Source organism: Leucopleurus acutus, assembly GCF_964270905.1.
Source record: "Leucopleurus acutus genome assembly, chromosome: 5".
Classification (NCBI taxonomy): domain Eukaryota; kingdom Metazoa; phylum Chordata; class Mammalia; order Artiodactyla; family Delphinidae; genus Leucopleurus; species Leucopleurus acutus.
The window spans coordinates 26306895-26328430 of NC_139147.1; the positions used below are offsets into that span (position 1 = coordinate 26306895).

General features: G+C 39.2%; 1 protein-coding gene across 2 annotated transcripts; it reads left to right on the forward strand.

Moving 5' to 3' along the window:
* The first annotated feature begins 1417 nt into the window (after positions 1-1417).
* Positions 1418-21177, forward strand: BTG3 (BTG anti-proliferation factor 3). 2 transcript variants are annotated; one of them, XM_082839460.1, is made up of 5 exons: positions 1418-1534; positions 4924-5102; positions 9631-9768; positions 15223-15430; positions 20515-21177. In XM_082839460.1, exons 2-5 carry the CDS (start codon positions 4930-4932, stop codon positions 20752-20754), a joined length of 759 nt encoding a protein of 252 aa, XP_082695586.1. In that variant the 5' UTR covers positions 1418-1534; positions 4924-4929; the 3' UTR covers positions 20755-21177. The 2 variants fall into 2 exon arrangements, with proteins under 2 accessions (XP_082695586.1, XP_082695587.1); XM_082839461.1 differs by lacking the exon at positions 9631-9768.
* Positions 21178-21536: the final 359 nt, after the last annotated feature.

Genomic DNA, 21536 nt, shown 5'->3' on the forward strand with positions numbered 1-21536 from the left:
TAGAACAGACTAGGGTGTGAATATAAGTATCCTCCTTAAATTGACCAGTGAGTAGCTCTGGGTAGAACAGTATACTCTTTTTTTTCTTTTAAAATACAAATAAAGTTTATTGTACTGGTTTGGGAATTGCATAATTTTTACTGCTAAAAGCATTAACGTTTTGAATTGCAAATAGGCTATACTCACCATCAGTAACACAAATTTTAAATATTCATAGAACTGAGCTGAAAACATGCTCCCAGGCATAGCAGGCAGTGAAATATCTGGTCAACGTAAAACTTGAACAATCATTTCTTGAGTAATTTACAATATGTTTTGGCTAGAAACAGTGAAAGCTGGCTCTCTTTTAATTAAAAAAAAGTAGAAATATCTTGTCTTTTTCTGGCCTGTTTAATGTATTAAAGTGCTTTCACAAAACTAATACCGTGGCGCCAGTTCAATACAAAAGGTTGGAAAGATGTTCCTCTGTTTTTTCATTAAGTTAACATACCTTTTCCACATTTGCATTTGTTCAAAGATTAAGCTTTGTATCTGGAAGTCCTTGACTAGAAGTGGCTGGGAAATAGAAAGCTTGGACTCTGAAGGTTTCATTCAGCAACATCCCTGCAGCCCCTCCTTTGTGCAAGACACTGTACTCGGTGCCAAGCTGGGACACAAGGGTCAAAAGGAGGCAGCCCCTGCTCTGAGGGAGCCACCAGCCCGGCCAGGGAGGGGCCCAACTAGGACTTCGAAACAAACTGAAAGATCACAAGGCAGCTGCACAGCTGACGTGCCCGTAACTATCACAGCAAGGAAGAGCATCAGTCCACAAAGGCAAAGTCCGCCTTCCGTCTGATCTGTGTAGACCCCCACGCCCCCCAACCCGCCCCCGAAGCCCCAGGTCTAGAGAACTGGACCTCTACAGAGCAGGGTCTAGTATTCGCCCTCCCGGCCGGAGGGTGTCAGGGCGCAGGGCGACAAGGAGAAACGAGAGGGGGAAGCAGAGGCCTAGGCAGCAGAGGGGAAGTGGCCCACGCGACCCCCGAAGACGCTGCAGCAGGTAGGGCGGGCTGGCGAGGGTCCGCTCGGCTCTCGGCGCCGTTCCTTCCCGAGGAGGGAAGCCCGCGGTGCTGCGGCCCTCGCCGTCTGACCTGCAGCTCCGCTGGCGCGTCGCAAGACTGAAGGCGCTTCGAGGCTCGCACAGCGAGGCCGGAGCCTTGGGGGCGGGACGTCGACGAAGCCCTGCCTCTGGCTCCTCCCCCCAGGAGCGCGAGCCGGTCCCGCGCGGCGCCATCCCTTTCCCGGGTCATCGCCCCTCCCCTCTTCCGGGCCGCGAGCCCCCCGCGCGCCGCTTCAGAGCCGCGTTCGCTCGCTCGCTCGCGCGCGCCCACCAGCCCGCCCTCTCAGCGCGCGCTCGGCCGCCCGACGACGCGGGAGCCGCACGCGCCAGACTAGGCTCGCCGCGCTCACTGCCGCCGAGCGCCGGCCCGCTGAGGCGGCGCCCTCGGTTCCCGGCCAGGAGGGAATCTGTGGCCCCAGAGCGGAGGCGGCGGCGGTGAGGATACCGGGCCGGGAGGAGGCGGACATGGCGGGGCTGAGGGCTGAGGGAGGAGGGTGGTCCGGGCGCCTTTGCGGCCACGTCGAAGGCTCGCGGGCGGGCAGCGCGCGGGGGAACCAGGAGGAGTGCGGGGTCGAACCTGCTTGCATCGGCTCTGGCCCGGCGCGAAGGAAGGGCTGGGGACGGAGGGGGGCGGCCCGCGAGCGTTTCCGCGGGACCCTCAGCGGCATCGCGACGGAGGAGACGCCGCCTCGAGGCTCCTGCCACGTTTTCACCGCGCGTTACCTTCTGCTCGCGGTGGGCGACAGCCCTGCGCTTGCCCACGCCCCCTCCCTCTCCGCGTCTGTGGGTTTTCTGGAGCCGGGGATCCGGCTCGCTGTCTGGGTGGGCGGGGGGGAGTCGCACCTGAGGGGAGCCCGGTCCTTGAACCCGGAGCTGCCGGAGGCTGGAGCCTTCCCGGTGGCTGCGGACCCTGCGAGGCTGTTCGCGGGAGGGAGGGAAGGGGGCTCGGGGCGCTGCCCCCTTAACTCAGGAAAACCCGCGATTGCAGAAGTTGGACGCGCGTGCAGGCCGTTCTTCCAAGAGTGGGTGGGGACGTTTGGTGCCTACTCACCCGGCGCTCTTCAAACCCAAGCGCGAGTGCCGAGCAGCAGGCTTGGATGGCTTACAAAGCCCAACTCCCGGCCCCGTGGGAATCCTGTCGCTCGGGGTCCAGAGCCCGCTTTGTGTCGCCGCGGAGCCTGGTCGAGGGCTCGTCACCCCCCGCGGCCGGGACCTCCCCCCGCCACCCCCCCTTCCTCAACCTTGGGAACGTCTGTCGGGAGAAATACTTGTTTCTAGAAACGGCCGCGGTGAAGCTCTTCGTTACAAGAGAGGGAAAAGTACAAAGTTATGAACTCCTGGAAGGCAGGACTGGGTTTTCCTTTGGGTTCTCTCCCCGCCGCCGTGAGCAGAGGACCCTGTGGAACAAAGTAGAACTTGAGGGGCAGCCGCCTCGGTGACTACGTCCGAGGATGACGTCACCGTGCGATGTTTAAAATGGGAGCTTTTCGCTCCGAGTGTGGGTGGAGGAATTGCGGCGACTTACTCGGAGCGCCTAAGGGCTTCTTGGCCCTGCTGGCTTCTGGTTTCTCTCTCCCTGACCTCATAACTCTCCCCTCTAGGGCTGCCCTTTTGGTACTCCTCGAATACTGACCGGTGGAGGTGGGTTAAATTCTCAGCTCTTCCAGGCATCATTCCCTCAAACTGAAAAAAAAAAAAAGTAATTCCATATGACTCATCTTGTGTTACAACCCAAAGCCACCACTAAGTGGTTCTTTTCCTTCCTTTCTTCCTTTTATTTTTTGATATGAAACAGAGAAGAAAAAATAAAAGGAAAACAAAACTCAGATATGTGGAACATAGTTGGCCAATTTAATGAATAAGGAGAATGAGCTAGTTAGGGATTGAGTACCTTTCTAGTTTTCTTTGGTGGGGTGGAGGCTAATGGAGTTCCATCAGCAAGTTTCATCCCAAACCATGTATTAAATTGCAGTGGGTTTTCTTTTCCATCATAAGGTGGTGGAGTATAAATATAGCTTTATAAGTGGAAATGGCTGACTTTTTTTCAGGAGGAGGCTGCACAGCAGTTGTGGAGGGCTGGGATTGTGTGCAGCTGGCCATAGAAGGTAGACTTGGCATTCTAGGGTTTCCAGGAGGAAGGTCTGGGTGTCTTCCCATCTAGCATCAGGGTGGCCATGGCTGCCAGCACACCTCTCAAATAACATATAGAATTTATTTCACACTGAGGTCCCTTGTTTGAATTTGCACAAGGAGGAAAGGAATCTTATGAAGACGGACTTTAAGAGCAACTTTGAGAAAAGAAAAAGGAAGCTAACAGAATCAGCTGTATTTTTTAAATGTGAAAGAACACAAACTATAGGCTGGGTTGGTCAGTTTTTGCACTAAACATAACAGGGGCTGTATGTCTTTAATAATTGGCTCTGAAAAGGTGATGTTGCTTAATAAACGCAGCATCTGAATAACTCCAAGTTACTTACAGCAGCCAAATGAATGAGCTCATCAAGCAAAGAAAGAATATACATCGAAACAACCCCAGTACAAGGTTTTTGCCTTTATGCATTAATCAGTGATAAATCAGATCTGTCATTTAAAAAGAGTCCTTCTTGAGGCAGTTCCAATATGCAGCTGAATCTCTGATTATTTCTTTTAGATTTTCTGTGAATGACCCTGAATTTCCACTCTCTTAAATATGTTTTGATAGAGTTGGGGTTTTTTGGTCATATTTTTTAGGTAAATATATCTCTGTTCTTGAAAGAGTGCTTACAGAAATATATCTCTGTTCTTGAAAGAGTGCTTACAGAAGATTTTTTTTCTTTGTGTATAACAGCTTTATTGAAATATAATTCACATACTATACGATTCACACATTTAAAATGTACAGGTCTTCAGTTTTAGTACATTCACAGAGTTGTACAACCATCAGCACAGTCAATTTTAGGACATTTTCATCACCTCAAAAGGAAATCTTATACTCACTGACATCACTCCTTCCCCCCCATCCTCCTACCCCTAGGCCACTAATCTACTTTCTGTTTATATAGATTTGCTTATTCTGGACATTTCATATAATTGGTGTCATACAGTATTTGGTCTTTTGGCTTCTTTCCCTTCACATAATGTATTCAAGTTTCATACATGTTGTAGCACATATCAGTATGTCATTTCTTTTTGTTGCTGAATAATATACCACACTTTATTTGTCCATTTATCAGTTGATCAACATTTAGTTTATTTCTACTTTTTAGTTATTATGAATAATGTTTCTGTGGACATTTGTGTACAAGTTTTTGTGTGAACATATGGTTTCATTTCTCTTGGGTATAGAGCTAGGAGTAGAATTGCTGGATCATATGGTAGCTATATATATGACCTTTTTAGGAACTGCCAAAGTAGTGACTACAATACTGGATTTTAAAGTGGACTTTTTTATGTTTTAAAATACAAGTTATTTTATAGAACTTTAAACTTGAATTATTGTAGCTAAATATTGACACATTTAAGTAAAAACTATATAATGGTATCATTGTAATGCTTCTCTTTGAGTGATATCTCTGATTTTATTTTAGCTAACAGGAGCAATTTGGTGTGCTCTCTTTACTGAACTCCTTTACAAAGCTAGGTGATAAGACTCTTGAACAGTATTTTATAATAAGGTCTTTATGGCATAAATTAGTGACTGTTCCCTACTCCAGATATGAACCAGTGAAACAAGATAAAATTAGGAGGAGGAAGGGGTGCTGCTGTAAAGGAGGGATATTTTGCAGAGCTTTATCTTCAAGTTTTGATGTTTTGGTTTTTTGAGAAAAACTATTTTATCTTTGCAGGGAAAGATGAAGAACGAAATTGCTGCCGTAGTCTTCTTTTTCACAAGGCTAGTTCGAAAACATGATAAGTTGAAAAAAGAAGCAGTCGAGAGGTTTGCTGAGAAATTGACTCTAATACTTCAAGAAAAATATAAAAATCACTGGTATCCGGAAAAACCATCAAAAGGACAGGCCTACAGGTAAAGGAATAGCTTGGACAGTTAGATTGGACTAAATGAAGAGGCTGATCAGCTCCTCAAATGAGTGCCAGGCCAGAGGAATGATGGGTGTGTCCAGTCCATGCCTTTCACAGTTTATCTGCAAAATAGCCAGCTCAGGAGTGTGTCAGTTTTATTTTTTCCTTATTCACTTTAAAATACAAGTATTCGTTGCTCGAGTCCCACTGCCTGGACTTGGGGGGCCAATAGTATAGGCTCATGGGAGTTAGTCTTGTGGTCATAGTGTGGTTCCTGAGTGTTTTTCTTTAAGTATCACAGGTAGTTGAGGGCTTTCCCAATTGTAGAGAACCCCTAAAACTATCACTTAAAGGGAGGCATGGTAAGGGTTGAGGGAAATGAGTTCCTTGTATTTAAAAGTAAATTACATGTTACGTGTTAGAAGTTTTTTGGCAAATGAGAACTAAGGTTATTAGACACCTAATATGTTCTTGACACAGGAATAATTTCATTTGTACTGTGCATAATTCGTTGTAGTAGAAGAAGCCATTGTAACCATTTTATAGATGAAGGTAACTTACCTATGATGCACATCTGGTAAGTATTAGCTCTGGGATTTGAATTCAGGTCTCACTGACCCTAAATTCTTATGAGCTTTCTGTATACCACAGTCCTCCCACAGCCTTGTCTCTGAGAGTGAGGGCAATTCTCACTCCCAGCTATCTTTTGTACTGTGGTTTATAAGTTACATTTACAGTTTAAAGAAGAGCAGCCTCCTGTAAAACATGTCCTGGCATGCTCACTCTTTAGTATTTATGTGACTACTTGGGAACCTGAGTTGAGAATATTCTGCTAAACTCAGCTGTTCAAACCATGCCCCATTTGTGGATGTGACCAAAAAAATAAAAGTGGAACAGTTGTGACTATCATGAATACAGAAATTCTTTTATTTATGCATATTGCTGTCCCCAAAGATTCCTCCACAAATCAGCCCTTCACAGTAAAAAGAACTTCCTTTCAGTCGCTGAGCTCTTGAAAGTGTAAGACTGTTCACGGAGTGTGCAAGGGAGGTGAAAATATGATTTGTTTAGTTCTCATTTGCTAAAAGCCAGGTGAGCATATGATCTGTTGAAAAGAAAAGAATCAAAGTAATTGATATATTTTCCTCTTCATTTCTATCCAAAGAGTTTTCCTAGTATATTGGAAAATGTGGTGAGTGAAAGTAGAAATGTGGATGTTCTATATAAAGCACTCAAGTTACTGTTTTTTATCCTCTCACTTGATTCTCTTAATTTTTTTCTGCACATCTTCATTTCTGATAGAGTGAACAGCTTTTGTGAATTAGAGCTGTTCAAGCTTTTTACACTGATGTAATTGACATTGGACTAAGGCTTTTGGAAGTGCCAAGCCACCGTACTATTTACTGAAAAAGGAGACACTATCAAGTAAATGCTTAAAGGTCAGACAGTGTACAATTTTATTTCCATTAATTCTGAAAACTTGAGGAAAAAAGTTATCCACAGGATTAAATTGGCATATAATCAGAAGTATCATTATTGAGTCATTTTGAAGCCGTCTTTGAAGTAGAAAACTATTAGAGTTAATTGTGGGTCGTTTCTTTTATAAAAATGAATAGACTATAGGATTAACCAGAGTTAGTAGACTCTTCAATCCGTAAAGTTCTTTTTCTTCTAAAGTTTTTATAAATTAGTATGTTTCTCTGCAGGGAGGTATGTTTCTCTTATACAAATAAGAGCAATTTGGTAACATTATCAAGATTTATAAAAATATTCACAGTCTTTGAAAAGTAAATCTCCTAAAGTCTATTCTAGAATCATAATCAGAAATGCAGACAAATATGTATGAATATGGATATTTCTTACACTTTATAATTGCAGAAAAATTGGAAAGCGCTACACTGTCAACATTAAGTAAACAATGGACTATTTTTATGCAGCTTTTAAAATCTTGTTTTTGAAGAGTGGTTAATGGGTAAATCGTCGCAGTATCTAGACTGAAAAAAATAGCATAAAAATATGTAAGGTATGCAAATTTTGTTGAAGCGAGTCTCTATTTAAGCATCTATATTTACATATATTTTTTTAAGCTTAGAGCCTACATCTCCCTAATTGTAGATAAAAAAAACAAACACATACATCTAAGATCTACCTTACGCTTAATTGCTTTTGATCCTGGTGCACGTGGGACTTTTGAATCAACCTACACAACATTAGAATCTGTAACATAGGACCATCTTATAGAAAGGAATAAAGAGTATCTTACATGGCTTAAAATATTTTTTTTTACTCTGAATTTGCTAAATTGTTAACGGTGATGTTACGATAAGTACAGGCATAATAGGGTTGTCTAATAAAGTGAACTTTGGCATCTCGTCTGGATCTGAGCTCTGGATTCATTACTTTCTAGCTGTGTAATTTTGGGCAAGTTACTCAAACTCTCTTAGCCTCCTTTCTTTTTTACAGTGGAGAAAATAGTATCTAACTCACAGGATCATTGTGAAAATTTAAAAAGTTAACATAGGCATACCTTATTTTATTGTGCTTTGCTTTATTGCGCATCACAGACATTGCGTTTTTTATAAACTGAAGGTTTGTGCAGCTGCATTGAGCAAGGCTGTCAGTGCCAGTTTTCCAACAGCAGTTGCTCACTTTGTGTCTCTGTGTCACATTTTGGTAATTCTTACAGTATTTCAAACTTTTTCATTATTATATTTGTTTTGGTGATCTGTGATCAGTGATCTTTGGTGTTACTGTTACAAAGACTTGCTGAAGGCCCAGATGGTTACCATTTTTTAGCAATAAAGTAGTTTTTAATTAAGCTATGTACATTGTTTTTTAGACATAATGCTATTGCACACTTAATAGACTACAGTGTACTGTAATACAACTTTTATATATACTGGGAAACCAAAAATTTGTGTGACTAGCTCTATTGAGATACTCGCTTTATTGCTGTGGTCTGGAACCAAACCTGCAATGTCTGAGGTATGCCTGTACATGCAGAGCGTTCAGAAGACTCTCTATTGCATGGTAAACCTTCAAAAAGAGTTATTATTATTATTTAGAAATACATATTAGCTGTTACCTAATGAGAACTTTTTTCACTGTTTTAAATGAAAGTTGAAATTAACTAATAATTAAACTTTAAAAAAATTTAAATAGTATATTCTGTTGATGTTACAGTATTGTATTTAGTGATATAATCAGTATTTGTCAATTAACTTATATTTTCCATATTTTTGGGGTCTGAAGAAGTAAAATGACTTAATCTAAATTCACCCAATAATACTAGTACTCAGGACTCGTACTAAAACCTGGGTTCTCTTGATTGATTTCTTAGTTGTAGGCAGTAAATACTTTCATTGTAGCTAACGTTTCTCTATCTAAGCAGAATACTTACTTTAACAGGTATTTTTGCATTCATACTGAGAACCATCTTTGAGCATTCTGATAGGTAGCTGTGAATGGTATTTCTTAGGTTAGAAAAATTGGAACAGATGGGAATTCCCTGGCAGTCCAGTGGTTAGGACTCTGTGCTTTCACTGCTGTGGGCATGGGTTAGATTCCTGGTTGGGGAACTAAGATCCCTGCAAGCCATGTGGTACGACCAAAAAAAAAAAAAAAAGGAACAGTCTTTAGTGGTTTAGAATTTTTTTCTCTCTTTCAATAACTTAAAAAAAAAAAAAAAGGAAAACTCGGTAACAGAGGTTAAGTGAAATAAGCCAATAACACTTTTGGATTTTTTTTCTAATTAATTTATTTGGCTGCATCGGGTCTTAGTTGTGGCATGCAGGATCTTCTGTTGCGGTGCGCGGGCTTCTCTCTCATCACGGCATGTGGGCTCCAGAGTGCACCGGCTCAGTAGTTGCGGTGTGAGGTCTTAGTTCCCCGACCAGGGACCAAACCCGCGTCCCATGCATTGGAAGACGGATTCTTAACCACTGAACTGCCAGGGAAGTCCCTGGATTATATTTTAATCTTAAGTACATGGTATGAATGGTTATGTGTCCTTGACTGATTCGGTATTTAGAGAACAATTATAGGTAAGGCATAGGATACCCTTCTTAAGCAAGGTAACAACAGATCAAAACTTGTGACAAGAATTTCCAAATATTATTTGAACCATTGGTCGAGGTCTTTTGTGAGTTGGAGATTTTGTTATATAGGAATTTGACCTATTAAAACTTTTACTTCAAAGCTCTAAGTAATTTCTTGCAACTTTCATACTCCTTGTTCATTTAATGTACGTGTGAGATTGAGTAGTTTCTGTGTGAAATGAAGTAGAGCCAGTTCTAGTGATTCCCCTGTGCTCACACAGACTCTTCTTTCCACCAGGCTGGGTAGTCTTGATGATGCTGCTGCCTCTTTGCCTTTAGTTCAGATTTATTATCTGTTTAGGATAGATATTCCTGGGTTCTTTGCCAGGGTTCATTTTATTTTTTTAAATTCATGTTGGCAAAAACTAATAGATATAACAACGTTTCTGATTTACATTTATTTAAAGCTATTAACATTACTCCACTTTGTTGTAGATGCATTCGTGTCAATAAGTTTCAGAGAGTTGATCCTGATGTCCTGAAAGCCTGTGAGAACAGCTGCATTTTGTACAGTGACCTGGGCTTGCCAAAGGAACTCACTCTATGGGTGGACCCATGTGAGGTGTGCTGTCGGTGAGTTCTTGAGTTTGGCAGCTTAACTGATTACCATGCTGGAACTGATTTTATGAAATTCTCTCAGGTACTGCCTACACATGTATTTTTATAGCCAGGAGCTGGTTGTTTGGCTTTCTCAACTGTGAATTTTGTAAACTATTCTTCTTGGAACTCAAAAACTGATAGAGCAGGGTTTTTTTTTAGAGCTTTACCAAGAACTCTATTGTAGAATTTAGACACCTAGACTCCCTATAGGTCAATTATATCTTCTTTCATTGGTGGTGCCCTTGTCTTTCCCCTCTTCAAATTAGGAAAGATGCTAATCCCAAATAATACTGGATATTAACTTTTGGTTGATTTCTGTTTCTGTTTGTTTCTACTCTTGCCTCCCTCCCCCTTTTTGGTTTTTAAGTGGCTGAGTGATATTTTCATGGTTTTATTTTCATAATGGAAGTTATTTCTCGTCTCCTAATGAGCAGAATTGTAAAAGGTGAGTGTTAGGTATGAAATCTAATTGAACTTCATTCTAAAAATACTCATTGTGGGCTTCCCTGGTGGTGCAGTGGTTAAGAATCGGCCTGCCAAGGCAGGGGACACGGGTTTGAGCCCTGGTCCAGGAAGATCCCACACGCTGTGGAGCAACTAAGCCCATGCGCCACAACTACTGAGCCTGTGCTCTAGAGTCTGCGAGCCACAACTACTGAGCCCAAGTGCTGCAACTACTGAAGCCCACGTGCCTAGAGCCCGTGCTCTGCAACAAGAGAAGCCACTGCAATGAGAAGCCCGTGGACCGCAACGAAGAGTAGCCCCCGCTCCCCGCAACTACAGAAAGCCCGCGCGCAGCAACAAAGACACAACACAGCCATAGATAAATAGATAAATAAATAAATAAAATAAAAATACTCATTTTGGACCAGGCATTCTTAGTTGAAAGGTTTTTAAAAAATGAAAGTGACATTCTTCTTTCAGGTAGTTCAGAGTGTAATAAGGGAGAAGAAAGAATAAGCAGATTACAACAGAGTGTGATTTGTGCTATAATAGAATTATGTACAAAATGCAGTAGTTGGTGGCACAAAGGAGAAAGTCACTGCCTCAGGAAAGACTATAGTCAGCCCTTGGTATTGGTGAGGGATTAGTTCCAGAACATGCCCCCGCCCCGGCCACATGCACACACACACACAGAGGCAATATCCTCGGATGCTCAAGTCCCTTATATAAAATAGTGTAGTATTTGCATATAACCTATGCATAACCTCCCATATACTTTAAATCATCTCTAGATTTCTTATAGTACCTAATGCAATGTAAATGCTGTGTAAATAGTTGTAAGTACAATGTGAATGCTATGTAAATAGTTGCTTGAATTGAAAAAAAATCAAGTTTTGCTTTTAGGAACTTCTGGATTGTTTTTCCCCAAATGTTTTTGGTCTGTGGTTGGTTGAATGCATGGATGCAGAACCCATGGATAAGGAGGGCTGACTGTAGAGTAGGTGATACTTGAGCTGAGTGGGGAAGGATGAGTTGCAGTTGACTAGATGACAAGGTTGGAAGGACATTTCCAGGCAGGAGGAACAGGATAAATAGATGCATGGAACCCCTGTGAGTAATTTCCTACAGCTGTTCCTTTAGGGTTTTCTCTTTGGTTTAGAGGTACAGTTCACCCATTGGTTATAGTAGAGGTGCTTTTTGATGCAACCCTAATATGTTCCAAAGGTGGTCATAGCCTTTGACCTGATCTCCAGCAGTGAAAGTGGTGGTGAAGACATGTTGGAAAAATACATGGTAATCCTGCAACAATTTTCTGGACCACCCTGGAGCTGCTTGATATAAGCTGGTGGCTTATATAAGCTTATTGCTTTGGGAAACCAGGTGTAGGTAGTAGATTCTCCAATACTTATTTCTCAGAAAAAGGAAGAGCAAGATACCTCAATTTTTGGTCTAAGAAGGTCAAACATTTTTAGAGTCTGGGACTAATTAAGCACTTACCGCAGGCCAGGATCAGACTTTGTTTTATAGACTTGGACCACTGAATGAATCCCTGCAGAAGACCTCAGTATACAAGAAATAGCTATCACAAAGTTACTATATTGAAATGTTTACTTTTTATGAGGCCCACACTTTGATCATGATTTACTCTTACTTAACACACAGTTCTTTTAAGTTAGTTGTGTAGTTTTTCAGCCCATAAAAAATTATGTGGCATTTGAAAGGGGATTGTTCCTAGTACAGTTGGCCTTCTGTATCTGAGGGTTCCACATCCATGAATTCAACCAACTTTAGTTCAAAAATATTTGAGGGGGGGGAAAAGAAGTTCCAAAAAGCAAAACTTGAATTTGCCATGCTATGCAACTATTTATATAACATTTACATTGTATTAGATATGATAAGTAATCTAGAGATGATTTAAAGTGTATGGGAGAGTGTGCATAGGTTGTATGCAAAGTACCATGCCATTTTATTTAAGGTACTTGGGCATCCACAGATTTTGGCATTGGAGGGAGGCAGGGATGGTCCTGGAACCAATCCCCCAGGATACTGTTGTCATAAAGCTACAAAAAAAAGTAATAGTCTGACATAGAGGCAGGAACAAAAAAGCAAAAGAGTTGACCCAAATGTATTATCACAACATCAAATAATGAATACTTAATACAACGATCTTAAGTCATTAGGGAAAAGTTTCCATATCCAAGGATGTTTAAGAAGTTGGCTAATTATATAAACATTTTGGACATATTTATTTGAAATGCTTAAACTACATCTTGGCACCTGAAGATAAAAGCTTTAGTTACATGGACATTCTACTTAAGTGGATACTTCATTACTTGATGATGCCAGATAATAAAAAATTACTGTGCTTTAATCTTGTTAATATAAGAAAATCTTTGCATTCAGTAGCCTTCTAATTATTTTATATATGATCAGAATTTTGCCCCAAAGTGGCTATGATGTGAGGTTTTTCACAGTTAATAGAAATTATTGATATTTTCAGAATATGAGTGCTCATTCAGTAATGATAGAAATCCCAGAAAGAAAGACCTGTTAGTGATTGGGTAGAGGTGATTGCTATAAATTAATAGAGGAGACTGAGATATTAGTGCTTTTGGACCAAAACTGGAACTATTCTGAAAATTAAAGCTGATATAGCAGTTATATAATTGAATAAATATCTGAGTCATTAAAAATAATAACTCATTGGTATACTAAAGACTAAGGTTATGAAAAAAATTGAAATGCACTCAAAGAGAACATTCTTCATAGTTATTCCATCAGGATAAATATTGGAAGAGTGCAACATGTTATATAGTTACAAATATTTCACTAAGTGAAATATTTTAGAAGATACTGAATAGACAACAGATCCTATAAGGAGAAGGCCTGCAAATAGCTGGCAGCTTTATTATCTACTCAATATTCTACACTTCTTTTTTTGTTTGTAATTTCTGTAATCCTTTCTTTTCCTGATAAAGAGCAATAGATACTATTGATTTGTTTCAAATTAACTCAGTAGACCTGAATGTTTTAGCAGTGTGTCATTGAAATTTGGAAAATTTAAAAGTTGTCCATTACGAATTCTGAGGAATTACCTGCACATTCTAATGTACAGTAATATAGTAAGTAGCTTCACTTACCCTGAAGAGAGCCCTCATACCAAAATACTACCACGGGAGAAATGCAGAACCTAACTGAGCTTGAGTGTCGAAGAAACCTGAGTTAATAAAGCTGATCCTTCAATCATTAGATGTCTGCCCTTGGATTAGGTTTCTGTTTCTACAGAGGCAGGGATTTTTCTCAAATTTCTTGCCTTTCTGTTTTGCTTGAATTTTGACTCCATTAATGGGCAATACTGAAGGTAGGCCTAAGCCCATTGTTAATACTGCTGGTATTAATATATGAATTAACCTTTGATTTTATTGAAATTTGTTGCGTCTTTAAACCTGGAGAGGACCAAGGGGTAGATTTCCACTGCTACAACCCAAGGCTAAGTAATCTTGAAATTATACTTCATGAATTCTGTGTTGTGAAGAACCCTTCCCACTGTTCAGGCATCTTCTAAGAAGAATCACCAGCTGAAGACTAACCACTAGCCATCTATCTTCAGCTTCCTCATTCTGCAGATAGGAAACTAAGGCCAGGAGAGATTAAATAACTTGCTCCTGGTAACAGAGCTAGTTAATGACAGAACAGAACCAGAAACGTGTCTAGTGCTCTTTCCACCATCCTGCAGCAACTCCTTTTATGAGAGAGACTGAAAAAGAATAGAAAAGGAAATTATGTACCATATTTACATTGCATTTATGGCCTCATCCAGCCTATGAGAACGGAAGATAGCACAGTTGAAAGAAACAGAACTCACCTGTGAGACTACTTGATTGCCATTTAAACTTTCAAAGGCTTTGTTGCAGTTAGGCCTTTTACTTAATTGTAGATATAATCCTGATTCAGAAATAATTTGAGATAAGAATTATCATGAATGAAATTAATTGACATCATAGTCAATTAACCCTATTTTCTGTTGATGTTTTTATATTTTTTAAGCTTAGAATCACTTTGTTTAACTTTAATTACATGCTATGTAAGACTGCTTAACAATTCATTTCCTTTGTCCTAACTTCCTAGAAATTGTTTCATATTGTTTATGTTGTGCAATCTATTTGAATGGATTTGTGGGTTTCTCCTCTGTCCTCTCAATGAAAACTCCTAGTTTTACTGTGTGTTGTGCTATTTTCCCTCATTTCAGAATTTATTTTCCTTTTTTCAAGTACCCAACAGCCGAAGTTACATGTTCTGACAATTATTTTTCTTAGATCAAAGCTTTAAAAATGTTTTGGAAGGATAAAAACGTTTGCTTAATTTTAAAAAACTAAGATGAGGGGTAAGCATTTATCATAGGAATCTCTATGAAATCAGCAGAAAAATTCAAGCAAAATCCTTTTATTTTCCTCAACAGTAGTACTTCAACAGTTGCCTCAGTTCTCGTTTTTGTCAGTGTGGATATAGGAAATAGAGGCCTCTTTTTTATTTAATCATGGTAAAAGTAAATCCCATAGGAAATGTCTGGTTGATTTTTGACTTGAATTACTAGGATCTGTTATAAGGGTCAGTTAAAAATTTGTTAGAAAGTTCTGTATGGCCAGTTTCAGTGGTACGTACAAAAATGTAATCAAAACAATGAGTTTCTCTGATATCGTAGACAACTATTTTTGTCAGGAGGCAGTAGAAAAGAAAATTGGAAAAGAGAATGAGGTCACTTTTTATTTGTACTTTAATAGACCAGGAGTAGAAAATTGTGGCCTGCCTGTTGGCATGGAGCTGGGTTAGGATACTATAGATGTAGAATCAAGTTCTGGGAGGGTTCCTTCTTTGCCTGGAACTGATGGCATGTCCAGACCTGTTCAGTTGTTTTTGTGGACATTCCTTGCTTTGTTGATGTGACTTCAAGGTGTGTAAGTTTTTTGGTTTTTTTATTCTTAGGTATGGAGAGAAAAACAACGCATTCATTGTTGCCAGCTTTGAAAATGAGGATGAGAACAAGGATGAGATTTCCAAGAAAGTGACCAGGGCCCTTGATAAGGTTACCTCTGATTATCATTCAGGGTCCTCTTCTTCAGATGAAGAAACAAGTAAGGAAGTAGAAGTGAAACCCAATTCAGTGGCTGCAACCCCCAGCCCCGTGTACCAGGTAACTATGAAGTGGCTCCATATTGAAGGTCATGAGCAAGGCTTGCAAGGGCATTCTAGGTAGTCCTGCTTATGTTGCCCAAAGTTTCTGAGTTGAAATTCTGGATCACAGTTCTTGCCTTCCCACGCTAAGGGGAAGCTGCTACCTCTGAGATGAAATAGGCATCCTGAGTCATATTATCAAAGGTCTGCTTTACTAAATAAATGGGATGAATACATTGTAAAAACAATAGAAAAAATAATGGTGATAAAACATTCCTGATGTTTTAAAAATCCTTATTGCATTCAAAAATAGCTACTCATTTTTTTGTAGCCTTTAACACTCCAATTTGTACCTAACTTTCATGTTCTTTCCCTTTCTATGATTAAAGAGAAACCTCACTAAATTATTCTTTAATTTTTCACTCAAGCCAAAACAATATCTTTCTTTGCTTTAACATTTAAAGAGTCATATAGCTACTAATACTAAAATTTAAAGAAGTCCTTTGAGTTGAGCCTTATTCTGTACGTGTAGTTTTTCAAATTTTGAGTATATTTTTAAATATACCTATTTTTATTAATTTGGACTTAATTAGACATAATTAAACGTACCAGGTTTCTGGTAGGGTTTGATTTGGGCTAAAATGAGAATTTAGACCTTAATGAGTAAGAAATCAGAGTATCATGAGTATGAGAAACTGAACCTTTAAATCCAGGATACATTTATATAATGAACATCCTTTCAGTATAACTTAATTTTTGAGTTCTTAATTATTTATTTATTTATTTATTTATTTTGCGGTACGCAGGCCTCTCACTGTTGTGGCCTCTCCCGTTGCAGAGCACAGGCTCCGGACGCGCAGGCTCAGCAGCCATGGCTCACGGGCCCAGCCGTTCCGCGGCATGTGGGATCTTCCCGGACCAGGGCACAAACCCGCGTCCCCTGCATGAGCAGGCGGACTCTCAACCACTGCGCCACCAGGGAAGCCCTATTTTTTTTTAATTGTTGAATTACCCTTCTTAGGCTTGAGAGGAAGCTTAGTTCTGAAGATTGTCACATTCTTAGGGGTATATGTATATGTGTATATTATAACATATGCACCTGCTTTAAAAAAAAATACAAACCAAAACAAAAAGTTGAAACAGTATGAAAAAGTATAGGGGCTTCCCTGGTAGTGCAGTGGTTAAGAATCCACCTGCCAATGCTGGGGACACTGGGTCGAGCCCTGGTCTGGGAAGATCCCACATGCCGCCGAGCAACTAAGCCCGTGTGCCACAACTACTGAGCCTGCACTCCAGAGCCCGCAAGCCACAACTACTGAGCCCACGTGCCACAACTACTGAAGCCTGCACACCTAGAGCCCGTGCTCCGCAACAAGAGAAGCCACTGCAATGACAAGCCCGCGCACCACAATGAAGAGTAGCCCCCACTCACCGCAACTAGAGAAAGCCCACACACAGCAACAAAGACCTAACAGAGCCATAAATAAATAAATTTATTTAAAAAAAAAAAGAGTATAATAGTGACACGTCCTCCTCTTCCCACAATGACCAGTCTTGTGCCCTTGCATGGAGGTTTTTATTACCAGTTATTTTTATATTCTTCCCAAGAGATTCCCTATATAGATAAGGAGACATAATATTTGTAATTCAGGGATCATTTTTAAGACCATGGCCATAAATATTTTGGACATTTTTTTCCTCTGTATGATGTATTATGTACTACAGATTACAGCTGTTAAATTGCCTGGAATTCATTCAGGTGTGTGCTAATTTTACCTCAAGAATTTTATTTGTTACACAGCAAAGCAAGAATGTAAATTCCAAGTTGAAGTGATTGCTGCTAATTTTTTCAAGTAAATTGACCTTTAATTTTTAGATTTTCTTTTAAAATTAAATTGTATTTGTTTTCCCCTATGTTGAAAGACTATTAGGATAAAATTATAACAGAAAGGCATAGAAATTGAACTGTCCTTTATGTGCTTTTCTCCTTGACATTATATTCACTTACAAAACATTTCATGACTGAGAAGCATAGCTCTTAAAATCATTGTGTAGAAAGCTGGTGCAGATGGTCCACTTTAATCTTTTTTACCTATACATTTTTCCATCTTGAACCTGGCATTACCAAGAGCCTTAAAAAAGAGGTTATCAAAGTATGGGCAAAGTAATTCTGAGCTTTGTTCTCTGAAAGGAACCTCCAGAGATAATTCTACTAATTAAGAATGAAAATTATGTTATTTCTCCCCAAATTGATCTATAGTTTCAACTTGCTATCAATCAAAATCCCAAAAGGCTTTTTCTAGATAAAATTTAAAGAAAGGAGAATCAATTCAGAGATCTCACACTAATATTAAGTCATTATGTTTATCAAGATAGTGTGATAATGATTTAAAGATATATAAATATATTATTGGAACAGATAGAGAGTCCAGAAGTAGACCCATGTATGTACAATTTCGTTTTTGTTTTTTTTAAATAAAAGTGCCAAAGCAATTCAGTAGGGTAAGTATACAAGAACTAGTACTGGAACAATTGGATAATCTATATATTAAAAAAAAAAAAAAGTGAACCTAACTGCTACCTGATACCATACATTAGAAAACTAATTTGAGGGACTTCCCTGATGGCACAGTGGTTAAGAATCCACCTGCCATTGCAGGGGACACGGGTTTGATCCCTGGTCTGGGAAGATCTCACGTGCCGCAGAGCCACTAAGTCCATGCGCCACAACTACTGAAGCCCTTGTGCCTAGAGCCCGAGCTCTGCAACAAGAGAACCCACCTCAATGAGAAGCCCGCACACTGCAACAAAGAGTAGCCCCTGCTCGTTGCAACTAGAGAAAGCCCACGCGCAGCAACAAAGACCCAGTGCAGCCAAATAATAAATAAAAATAAATAAATAAATAAAAAGAAACCATTAAGAAAACGAATGGGCAAAAGCATAGACTGGGACAAAATATTCTTAATACATATATTTGTCAAAGGACTTGGTTCCAGAATATACTTTAAAAATCACTCCTATCAATCAATAATAAAAGACATGATCCAATTAAAAACAGTGGGCAAAAGATGAGAATAAACACTGTACAAAAGAAGTTATATAAATGGCCAGTAAGCAAATGAAAAAGGCGTTCAACCTTATTTGTCATCAGGAAAATTCAAATTGAAACTGCAGTGAAACACTACTTCCAGAATGGCTAAAATTAAAACGTCTGACAATACCAAATGTTGGCAAGGATGTGAAGCAGCTGGATTCATAAACTGTTGATGGGAGTGTAAAATGGTATAACCACTTTGGAAAACTGGCATTTACAAAGTTAAATATGCATCTGCCCTATAACCCAACAGTTCCACTCCTAAGTATTTAACAAGAGAAATGAAAAAAACAAATATCTACAAAGCCTCATATTAGAATGTTTATAACAGCTTTTCTCATAATCATTTAATTAAAAAAAGGAAAACAACCTAAATACCCATTAACAAGTGAATGGGAGGAAATTGTGTATTCATTCACACAGTAGGATAATAGCATTAAAACAGAAAGAACTAATAATAGACACAATACGGAAGGACCTAAAAAATATCTGATTGAGCAAAAGAATTTTGCCGGGGATTTCTTGGTGGTCCAGTGATTAGGACTCCCCTCTTTCACTGTGGAGGGCGTGGGTTTGATCCTTGATTGGGGAACTAAGATCCCACAAGCCAGGCGGTGTGGCCAAAAAAAAATTTTTGCCAGATACAAAAGAATACATGCCACATGATTCCATTTATATTAAGTTCACAAACAGGGAAAACTCAGTCTGGTGATAAAAATCAGAACAGTGGTTGTCTGTGGGATTGTGTCTTTCTGACAGTTTTAAAAGCTTATCAACACCCCAATGTACAAAGAAATGAAAACATTCCACTTTGCTACTGGTTTGTAGTATAGGTCAATTAGTTTGAACTCTAAATTCTTTATTTCCCCATTATTGTAGATAATCAAGAATTAACTGTGCTAAGGTTATTCACTGCTGCATTGTTTCGTTTGCTTTTGTGCATTGTTTTTTTGATATTAAAAGACTGAAAGCAGCCTAAATGTACTATCAACAAGACACCAGTTAATTTAGTTATGGCATAGTCATTGCATTACTGTCTAGCTGTAAAATGACAAAAAAAGTCATTATGTACTGAGATGAATGTCTCTGAGATGTATTTATCAAGTGCAAAAAGCAGTATACAGAATTTTGTGAGTTTTTATAAATGTATATATAGATGTATACCAAGTATATTCACAGAATATCTCTAAAGATGATCAAACAGTTGATTAGTGTCAGCTGCCTCTGAGAGGATAGCTGGTAACCACATAAAGAAGAGACTTTTTTCCACTGTAAACAATTTTGTACCTTTTGAATTTTCTATCATGAATGCAGTGCTGTTACACAGAATATAAATTTTTAAATGCCTATACTAGGAAGAGCAGATTAGAAATCAGAGAACTGAAACTCATAGTCACAGGGTGTGGCATTCTGAGCAGAGAGGTCTGAAACTGCTGATAACATTTTGAATGATGTGAACTTGATGTCCCACTTGACTTATGGGATGACCTAAGACTGTTTTCCAAAATGCTGAACTGGCTACATTAGAATCACCTGCAGGGTCATCAAAATACTTGGCCTTTCTTCCTAAAGTTTTGTTAATATTGTTCAGTAGACCAGGGCTGGGGCATGAACATTCTGTATTTAAAAGCTTCTTAGGTGACTCTTTAGCCAGCTGTGGAAACCAGTAGTCTAAAACATGATGTGTCCTTACAAGCTTCTATTCATTCCGTGTTTTCATCTTCTTTGGTTGAAATAGCCAGAAAATATCCGGTTGCTTTAGAGTGCTGTATTTGAGTTTATTCATTTTCACTCATTTAGTGGAAAAACGCTGATTGATCACCTATTATATTTGAGGTTTTTAACATATTTAGACTTGATTGTAGGAATGTGCCTTAGACCTACTCTTAAGGTTGTGGGTGGGTGATTTTGTTTTTCTTTAATGAGTAATCTGGAAGGTCACCTAGTTTTTATATAACACATGACTAATTTTTTCTTTTTATTAACTTACTGTTTTCTCTTCTTTACAGATTTCAGAGGTGATATTCCCACCTCTTCCAATGTGGCACCCTTTACCCAGAAAAAAACCAGGAATGTACCGAGGGAATGGTCATCAAAGTCACTACCCTCCTCCTGTTCCATTTGGTTATCCAAATCAGGGAAGGAAGAATAAACCATATCGCCCAATTCCAGTAACATGGGTACCTCCTCCTGGAATGCATTGTGACCGGAATCACTGGATTAATCCTCACATGTTAGCACCTCACTAGCTGCTTTGATTCTGTTGGTGTCATGTTGAGAGAAGGTAGAATAAGCCTGACTGCATATTAAAAGTTCATACTCAAAGTAGTAAAGTTAGATGGGCTAAACCATCAAACTTATTTTTATAGAGAAGTTATTGAGAATAATCTTTCTTAAAAATATATATGCACTTTAGATATATTGATATAGTTTGAGAAACTTTATTAAAGTTAGTCAAGTGCCTGAGTTTTTAATATTGGACTTGAGTATTTATATATTGTGCATCAACTCTGTTGGATATGAGAACACTGTAGGAGTGGACGATCTGTTCTAGCACCTTTGAGCATTTACTTTATGGAGAGTATGTAAGTTATTTATACACAAGGAAATCTATTTTATGTCATTGTTTAGAAGAATTGCGTGAAATCATGTAGTTGCAAATAAAAAGTAGTTTGAGGCATGACAATGTGTGCTTCTGTTCTGTGCATAAAAAGGGAGAAAGGGCAAAGGGTATCTCACTTCCATATGTTTAATTAAATATTTAGCAAAGAATAAAACTAACAATTTTAACTTTTCTTTAAAAAATTGACTTTTTATTAGCCATACCTTTCCCAAAGGCTATAGTATCAAAAGATTCATATAAAACGTCTAAAGTTTGTTAGTAGTAGATAATTGAAAATATAAATATAATGAAACATCTTTCAGCCATTAGAGTCACTATATGTAGGATTTTCCTAACCAAGAATTTGGCCTGTACAAATTTTGATATGACATCTGACTCATACGCCTAGTGCCATGGCATAAAGCAGAA